The 9632-nt window shown below is 33.2% G+C and overlaps 1 protein-coding gene across 2 annotated transcripts; it reads left to right on the top strand.

Annotated features, from left to right (window-relative positions):
• Positions 1–2427: 2427 nt before the first annotated feature.
• Positions 2428–7947, top strand: LOC128871531 (juvenile hormone esterase-like). 2 transcript variants are annotated; one of them, XM_054113355.1, is made up of 6 exons: positions 2428–2747; positions 3862–3987; positions 4046–4592; positions 4716–5066; positions 7466–7595; positions 7673–7947. In XM_054113355.1, exons 1-6 carry the CDS (start codon positions 2505–2507, stop codon positions 7794–7796), a joined length of 1521 nt encoding a protein of 506 aa, XP_053969330.1. In that variant the 5' UTR covers positions 2428–2504; the 3' UTR covers positions 7797–7947. The 2 variants fall into 2 exon arrangements, with proteins under 2 accessions (XP_053969330.1, XP_053969329.1); XM_054113354.1 differs by having other exon boundaries at positions 4046–5066; positions 7673–7946.
• The last annotated feature ends 1685 nt before the right edge of the window (positions 7948–9632 follow it).

Raw genomic sequence — 9632 nt, 5'->3', positions numbered from 1 at the left:
TGGCTTGTCATGTTGCACTGTATAATAGCATATATCTGACTATATGAAATGAAAAAAAAATGTTTAAAGACTGATTCGTTAAGTTGATTGCATTTTTTAGCCAGAGGTTTTTTGGCAAAGTGATAAAATAGATTTTAACCAATCTTTCGGGAACTAGCCGTGGACCAAAATGGTGTTTTTAGTAAAAAAAATTAATGTGAACGCCCAAAATCCTATATAAACAGTCACTATTAGAGTATACATTAACTTATCGGTAATCACGTGCAGCTTTTTCGATTCCAGATGTGGCAGTTTTGCTTGTTACTATAGCCGCCGAGTTAAAAATGCGCTTCTTCATAAAATATTATTTTCAATGGACGCCCAAACAACAGAACATTGAATTCGGAAATAATTTTGTAATAGTTCCCAATGCTGATCAAGCGTAAAGCGATTCATTTCGTTCGCGAAGATGTGACATTGACTTTTTTCCAGGATCATATGATTAAATCCAATGCACTGCATGGACCACCCTGTACATACTTAGATGCCTTCTTTAGTTGGTGTGCACGCACATTTCATGTTTATGTAGTGGCCGTACTTTGCTTATGTATTTTCATACTACAAAGCGAAAAGTGTAGAGTGTTGAAAGTTTAATTAGAATTTAATTACACAAATGGAAGAATATGAGAAACCAATTGAAACGATTGAGGGATGCCGCATGCTTAGGCTATGAGTTCATGCAAAAGCAAAAGCAAATAATCAAAATTACTTATAAATGCTGAAGAAAAAATAATAAGCAAAGCAAAATCAAATAAACAATAAAAACTGAAGTGGCGGCTGGTGGCAATACTAGTTCGTATGCCTTTTAATTACTGGAATGAAATGCGAGCGCATTAATTTGATCGCTTGACGATAGTGCATAAATAAAGAAATGAAATGTTTTTCACACCAGACATACGAGTAACGGGTGTTGAAGCGATAATAATATAGTTCATACACACACACACATCTGTGCATGAACATTCATATAGGAAGAAATAAATCGCACAGTTTTAATTAAATTTAATTTGCTCTTCAAAACATTACTCGTCGTACGCTGGCATGAATGGGGTGCAGTGTGTCGCCATGAGATTAATTTGAATGAGATTTACTTATTTCGGTGCACTGTAAATTCTTTTACATTAAGCATATCGCGATGAGCTTAGAGTACGGGTACGCGGTTATACCAGTACAAAGAGAAAAGGGCGCTGGTTGTGGGGAGAAAATTATGCAGCCAACTAGGAAAAGAAAAAACCCCAGATAGATGGGAATAATTCGATCTACAGATGCTAGAAACTCATCCAAAATATTTAAAAAATGGTCGACTTACCATAGAAGGTATGGGATGGCATGCGGATGGTGTTGTGGAGGGCCGGAAATTTTCCAAGCTCATTGTACTTCAGGAGAGAGGATTTAAATCATAAGTGAGCCAGATGTGTTTATGATTCATTACTCTTTCCAGACTATTTGAAGAATCTTAGCAGTTTATCGAGGGAAAGAGAACGTGGTTCGTCCACTTTCAGAGTCACTCAAACTAGTTTTCACTCATGCTAACTATGAGCTTGATCTAAAAGGATTAGTTTGATCTCAAAGGAAATGTTTGAAAGCAAAAAAAAAAAAAACATGAGCCCATTTAGCTCTTATTTATGATATGAACCTGAATGGAAGAAAATTTGAACTGTCATAACTAAAAATCATTAAATTTTGCACGTTTTTTAAAGATGTTTTTTTTTTTTTTTAATTTCTATATGCACGGTGGAAAATGAATGCCCGACATTTTTTAATATGGAAGAAAACACCCAACATCGTCGGCAAAAAAAAATTTCAAAAATAGTTTCGATTTTTGGGATACATGACACTTGCAGTTCATTAAACCAAAATTTGATGGGTTCTAAAATATTTTTCTAAAAATTCAGACATTCTGATGAAAATTTGTTAAATTTTTTAAATTTGTATTTATGATATATCTTTTTAGTTTTTATAATATAATAAAGTGAACTAAAATTAATCAATTATGGAAAGATTTATAATATTTGCAAATATCGTCCTACGGCAATCATATTTGACACTTGTGAGCTAGACAGCTGCAGCATACAAACAGACAAGCAATGGAGCACGTAAGGGTCAAAATAAAGATTTCCGTCATTCAAAATTTTTTTTTTTAGTAAAAAGTTGAATGGTTAATTTTGTGCCACCCTTTATTACAATATATTAACACCCACGTATTCTATTACTAAAATTAATTGGAAAAAAATTCCAATATTTGTATATAAAATTAAAAATAAATACTCAATAATTTTTCGTCACAATGAAACTCTTTATCAGAACGCACTCTTATCGCTCAAGTCGACAATCTTAGGCTCAGCTGGCAGCTAAATTTTAAAAATAAACTTAGTTTGCTGTCAACGCAGGTGCCGACTACAAACTTTGACGCTGTGTGCTTCTCTTCATTTTTCACAATTTTTTCAAGTGCATACGCACTCGATATGTTTCTAATAAAATGTCTGATATTATTTAGTTTAATTCATTGTCTTGTCTTGCTTTATTGGCGAGCACAAGAAAGCTCACCTGCATCAGGCATTGGTGACACTATTAGAAAAGAATTCTTCGTCGAGCAGCGGAAGATAACAGTTGAAGGCGTGCTTAATGAGAGCTGGACTGGTGAAAAATATTTTGCATTTCGTGGAATACCCTACGTGAAGCCACCAATTGGGCAGCTGAGATTTAAGGTAAAGCTGCATAGAAAGTTTATGAAGTCAATTAATGGGCAGTGTTCTTAATAAAAAAGTTGGTTGAGAAGTTTTGAAAGGAAAATCTCTCAGCCAGTAACGGAATGAAAATTTAATATTTTAATATTTCGTCTAACATTTGAATGTACACAAAATAGTATTTCGTCCGGTAAGTTCTTTACAAGCCAATAGTATTTGTATTTTTTTTTCAATGGAAAGATTCGTTTGGAAAGTTTATCAGCAACAAAAATTCATAAGGCTCCAAAAGTTCAGAAAAGTGAAAGTAATAAAAGACTATGCTACTCTTTTTCCAACTGTGGAGTAATGGATGTTTTTTTGTTTGAATAAAAAAATTAATTTCGTTTAAAAATTCAATTGTGGTAATTTCACTTTCTTACTTTTTAACCAAACTGTGTATAATAAAGGACAAGATAGATATTTTTCCTTAGCCTCGTTTAGCGTAAGCAGTTGTCACAACAATGCTATAGAATTTTGACAATTTAAAGTGAAAGCATCGGGCAATCGTACAACTTTTGACATCGACTAAATCGACCCTTAAAAAAATCTCATTCCTCAACCCCAAAAACTTATCCTTTCCATCCTTACACCCGCACAATAGTCAGCGCACTATTTGCATTGTGGCTGCTAAAACAAGCAGAATCAAAGAAAAACCCACAGTTACACATTGCATCAGTGGCGCCAGCAAGTGGAAGTGGGCATACCGAAGTGGCATATAGCGCAGTCACACCAAATTTAGCGAAGTCCTAAATCATCTGTGCGATCCTTCTGGCAGAAAAATGTGAAACTTAAACCCAATGCAGTTAATCAAAGAGAAATTTGAATTTCTCAACTAATCAACATCGCTAAAGAATCTTTGGTTAACAAATTTCATTTTCTTTATATAAAGCAAATATGTCCAAACCCATGTGAAAGCATTGCCTTCATAGTCACAATAAAATCGAACAACAGTCATTCAGACTTAGCAAACTAAATATACATATTTATAAATGATATCATACTTGAAGGTGAATGTGCCCGATTTTCTGGGTGTGTCATCTCGCCTTTATTATTTTATAAAGCAACATGAAATACACGGTTTATTTTTTATTTTCAGGATCCCAAACCACTAGAGGAGTTACCCTCCTTCATCGATGCACGCTACGATGGACACGATTGTCATTCAATCTACGCCACAAATGCTTCAGAGGATTGCCTCGTGCTGAATATCTACACGCCAACTGTGAGCTTTAAAAGTAAACATGCCCCGTAAACTCACTTGAAATATCTTTTCACTGCAGATCATCGAAACAGCCGCACTGCCTGTACTTGTCTTCATTCATCCAGGTGGGCTTTATATCGGATCCTCACTAAGTTCCTTTATCAGTCCGGCTTATCTCCTCTCCAAACCGTTGATAGTTGTAACATTCAATTACCGTCTCGGCACACTTGGCTTCCTGCAACTCGGCACACACGAAATACCCGGCAATGCTGGGTTCAAAGACCAAGTGCACGCACTACGCTGGGTAGCCAAGTATATACAACTATTTGGTGGCAACCCTAAAGATATCACACTCATGGGTTATAGTGCTGGTGCATTGAGTGTTAGTCTCCATTTGGTATCGCCTATGTCACAGGGTCTCTTTCACAAAGCGATCATAATGAGTGGCTCGGTGCCACCTCAGAAGCCATTGCCGGAACGCGCACAATTGGAACTGATGCGCAAACAGGCGCGTATTTTGAATTGTACGCATGCGATGGATGAAACAGAGATCTTGAATTGCTTGCAGCAATTTAACGGTTATGAAATTACTTCAACGCTGCGTAGCCTCTTCGAATTCGGCAAAGGTAATCCAATTTATATTTTTCTGCCGGTTATTGAAAATGACTTTGGTCAGGAACGTTTTCTTACTGAACCGCCTTTTGAGAGTATGCAACGTGGCGAATTTTCTAAGGTGCCTATTTTGATAGGTTTCACAAATGGTGAACTTTGTCAATTCGCTGTGGATATTATGAGAGGCTCTAGATTAGAGCGACAGTTTTATGAAGAGTTTGAAAAGTTGGCACCTTCTATATTTATGTATGCTGATCATAAGGGGGATTTGAGTAAAATTAGTGCAGCATTGAGGGAACGTTACTTAAGGAACTCTTCAAGCCTTGATCACAACAACTTGGCGCGGTTGTGCGACTTTTTCTCGGATGGAATTATTCGCTTCGGAGCGCAACGCCTGGCGGAGCTAGCGGCACCACACACTAAAGTATTTCCTTACAGCTTTGAGTTTAGAGGAGAGTTTACCCATCTCAACTATCCCATAAAACCGGGTGAGTTAGTGAAGAGTAGTAATTGCTTTTAATCCTTAAGCAACATTTCTTTTTTATTTAAATTCTCCGCGCCTAATTTCATTGAATTTATCTTCATTATCATTCTATCTACTTTTTTTCTTCTACTTATCGGCTTATTTCATTTAATAAGGATTGCTGTTTCTAAATTTCACGTTTCATCTTTTTTTTATTTTATTTCATTAGAGGAATACATTTAATTTAATTTAAAAATATGTTTTCCTTTCGTTTCATTTCATTTTATTTTACGATAATTTAGTTAATTTCTTTTATTCCAGTACTTTTTAGTTTTTTCTCATTATTCTTTCCTATTATCCTTCATTTGGTTTTCTTCTAATCCATGCCGTTTCCTTTCATTCCTATTCCATTCTTCTACTTTCCACTCTATGCCATTCCGTTCCATACCTCTGAATCCAGTTTTATCAGAGAACGTTTTAAATAGAGAAAATACACTCCAGGCATATTTCGGAAACTAATCTTACCTTTCATATTTCATTACGCACACAGACTTGGCCTGAATTTGATTTATATTGAAACCTTATAATGTTATGAGTGGAGAAATAAACAAGATAAGTTAAGGAAACGTTCCTTTTTAATCAGTTTTATTCCTGTCATTTAAATTTACCAAATTTTATTTTGTTTAAAAATTTCATTCCAGTTCATTTCAATTTACTTCATTTTATTCTATTTTAAATTTCATCTTATCTCAGAGCATTTCATTTAAAAATTGCATGCGATGGCGATTTATTTAATTCCATATATTTGAAAAAAATTTCATTCATTCCACTTCATTGTTCATATCATTTGAAAATTTCATCTCATTTCAGTTTATTTTATTTCGCTCCAAATACCATTCCATTTTTTCACTTCATTTTACATTACTTCAAATTTTTATTGCATTTTAGTTAATTCATTTCATTTTAAAATTCCATATAATTTCATTTCAGCGCATTTCATTTGAAAATTTCATTCCATTTCAGTTTATTTTATTTCACTTCAAAATTTAATTAATTTTTTTTTTTTAATTTGATTTCATTTTACATTATTTAAAATTTGTATTTCATTTTAGTTTATTCATTTCATTTAAATATTTCATTCCATTTCATTTAATTTCGTTTCATCTCATTTCAGTTTATTTTATTTCGCTCAAAATTCCATTCCATTTTTTTTTATTTCATTTTACATGACTTCAAATTTTTACTTCATTTTAGTTTATTCATTTCATTCAAAATTCCATGCAATTTCATTTCAGCCCATTTCATTTCGTTTCATCTAATTTCAGTTTATTTTATTTCGCTCCAAATTCCATTCCATTTTGTTTTCATTTCATTTTGCATTATTTAAAATTTGTATTTCAAAACTTCATTCCATTTCATTTCATTTCAGTTTATTTTATTTCACTTCAAAACTTATTTAATTTTTTTATTAATTTGATTTCATTTTACATTATTTCAAATTTTTATTTCATTTTAGTTTATTTATTTCATTTCAAAATTCCATACAATTTCATTTTAGCCCATTTCATTTCATTTCATTTCAAAATTTCATTCCATTTCATTTCAGTTTATTTTATTTCACTTAAAAATTTATTTAATTTTGTTTTCATTTGATTATAGTTAACTTCATTTTGTTTCAAAATTTCACGTAACTTTAAAATGTTGTCTCATTTCAGTTCGTTTCATTTTAGAATTTTATTTAATTACATTACAAAACTTACCCTCTTTTCAATTCATTTAATTTCACTTCATTTTAATTCAATATTACACCACATTTCAGTTCATTTCATTTTATTTTGTCTTTCATATAATTACAGTTGATGTTATTTTACCTCATTTCATTTCAAGGTTCATTTAATTTTAAAATTTCATATAATTCCGAAATTTTATCCCATTTCAACTCATTTCATTTCATAATTTCATCAAATTTTAATTCAAATCTCATTTTATCTAATTTCGATTCGCTTCATTTCAAGATCAAATTACGTTCATTTCATTTCAAATTTCATCCCATTCCCATTCATTTAATTTCATAATTTCATCTCAGCTCATTTAATTTCATTACCCCCATATCATCATATTGAAATATCCCCTTACCTCATTTAATTTAATTTTAATATATCATCTTACTTCAATTCATTTCAATTCTTTTCATAAACAAATTATTCTCATTTCAGTTCACTTCAAATAATTTTATTTCATTTCTCCTCATTTCGTTTTCTTTTATTTCATTTTATTCCATTTAGTTCTACTCCTCCTACAATTTCCTTTTATTTGTTTAATTTATATTATAGTTCCTATTTTCCACTCTCTTCATTTGTCTTTACTTCATTTGTGTTTGTAAAAAACTGCAAGTTTAATAATTCCTTCTCTGCCTCAATTTAGATCGCGTTGAACACATGGATGATTTAATGTATTTATTTGAGATGAACCCTAGCACCTTTAAACACTCTGAGTCGAATACAGCTATGATCCGGAAGTATACAAAATTGGTATTTAATTTCATGAAAAAGGGGTGAGTGTAAGAATTAAATATTAAAATATAATACTTGCACTTCTCTGAAACACTTTTTCATCTATTTAAATTCTCAGCTCCCTACTTTTTGGCCCAACGTATCCTACAGGATATACTAAAATACATCGGACATTAGAGTTCCAACCGGGCACTTTTTTCTCCAAGGACACTTATGACATGTGGAAGCAACTATTTTTGTGAACTACTATATCCAAGAATAAAAGGAAGGCGTACTATTATACGTGTGAACGTACTATTATTTACGGTGAATTAAAATTTGCTGGAGTTTTGTTTAATTATAATTATTTTCTCAATTGTTAAAGTATTTTCAAATATACGTATGCATATTGTAAAAATTACTAAGGGAAAATTAAAATAATTTTTGATCATTCAGATTACCATCTCCGGAGGGCTATAGAGCACGCACACTACAAGGTAGTCCTCAAAAATCGGCTTTACATACATACTATATGCGTTAACCTGAACGCGACGCTTGCTTTTTTTTAGATTGCAGTTTTATTGTGGTTGACTGTCATTGCCTTCGGCTTGGCGATGTTAATCTCCAGTCCGATAGTGCATGCCAGCGTGACTAGTTTGTCCACCTTCGATCGTCAGTGAGCTTGTAAGAGAGGAAGCAGATGTCGTCGGCGAAGTATAGGCCCACAAAATGATTTGTGAAACTCCATGCGATGCCTCTTTTGAGCAGGGTCCATTGGCTCATAAAGTCGTCTAGGTCGATAGTGAAGAGGCAGGGGACAACCTTGCGTTACACCTCGTTTGGTGGCATGATTTTGATTTTATCTTCAAATTTTGAATTCACTTAGCGATCGAAATTTTTCTCTAAATTTTAGCCAGCTATTTCATACCATAAATGCCTTACTTAATATATTTTTTTTTTTTTAATTTCGCAGAACTCATAGAATGTCCATTGTCTGCTGACCTTAATTGTTTTTATAATACTTTAGCACTCGTTTTATTTTCTTTTTGTTAATTCGCGCGCTGCTAAGTTGGAGAATCAGCAACGCACCCGCACAACTCATTTCGCTGAACGACATAACATAAAATCCGTTGCCAGAAGAGGGGAATAACTCAAGTATCGGTTGGCTACTAACTGAAATGTTGTGGTGGCCAGAATGAAATGCGTCACAAGATTTATTTAATTTTGAATTGTTTAATTGAAATGGATGCTGAGGGTGACTCGTGGTGGGAGTAAAAATAGTAGAGTTGATTAATTGAATGAAATGGCTTTGGAGATTTCTTGAGATGGATGGATTGAGTGAAAATTTTGAAAATATTGAATCGAAATAGGAAAGTAAACGTGAGTAAAATTTCTGTTCCAAAAGATAAGGAATAAGAATTAATACAATATTTCATTCCTGTATTTATAGTTTGTATAGTTACACATACTTATATAAACGGTGGTTAAGTTTCATGGGCCGATGTTGAATGTGAACCACACCTAAACGTCAACGGCACCGTTGGACTTCTTTCTTTGAGGTTATTTGAAAGAAAAAGTGTACGTCGATAAGCCAGCAACAATTCAAGGGCTAAAGAATGAGATAATTCGGCACATTAACGGCATAGAACCTCAATTATGCCTCAGCGTCATCGAAAATTTTGACCATCGGATGGAGGTGTGCCGCCGAAGCCGCGGCGGCCATTTGACCGATATTTTGTTCCATGCGTAATTGAGCCATACCAGTATTATCATAACAAAGAGAAATGACAATAATTTCCTGAAACAAATTGTATTTGATTTAAAATCAACACCAGCCCTTGAAACTTAACCACCCTTTATAAGTACTCGTATATGTACACTGAACTGTAGAACTATTTAGCAAAGACCATGTTCATAAGCTTCTAGTCATCGCTGCACTCGAAGGAATGTTCGCAACAACACGCTGATACGTCACTTTTCAAATTACAGAAACTGCTGAAATGAATGCAGAATTCAATTAACTGAATTTCTTGGCTTATTTTTGTGCACCCAATTTTTTTAGTCATCTCAAAAGCAATTATGGAGGAATTAGAAATCGA

Source organism: Anastrepha ludens, chromosome 2 (assembly GCF_028408465.1).
Source record: "Anastrepha ludens isolate Willacy chromosome 2, idAnaLude1.1, whole genome shotgun sequence".
Lineage (NCBI taxonomy): Eukaryota > Metazoa > Arthropoda > Insecta > Diptera > Tephritidae > Anastrepha > Anastrepha ludens.
The sequence above is the reverse complement of the archived record's forward strand: the minus strand, read 5'-3'. Positions and strand labels throughout refer to the sequence as shown.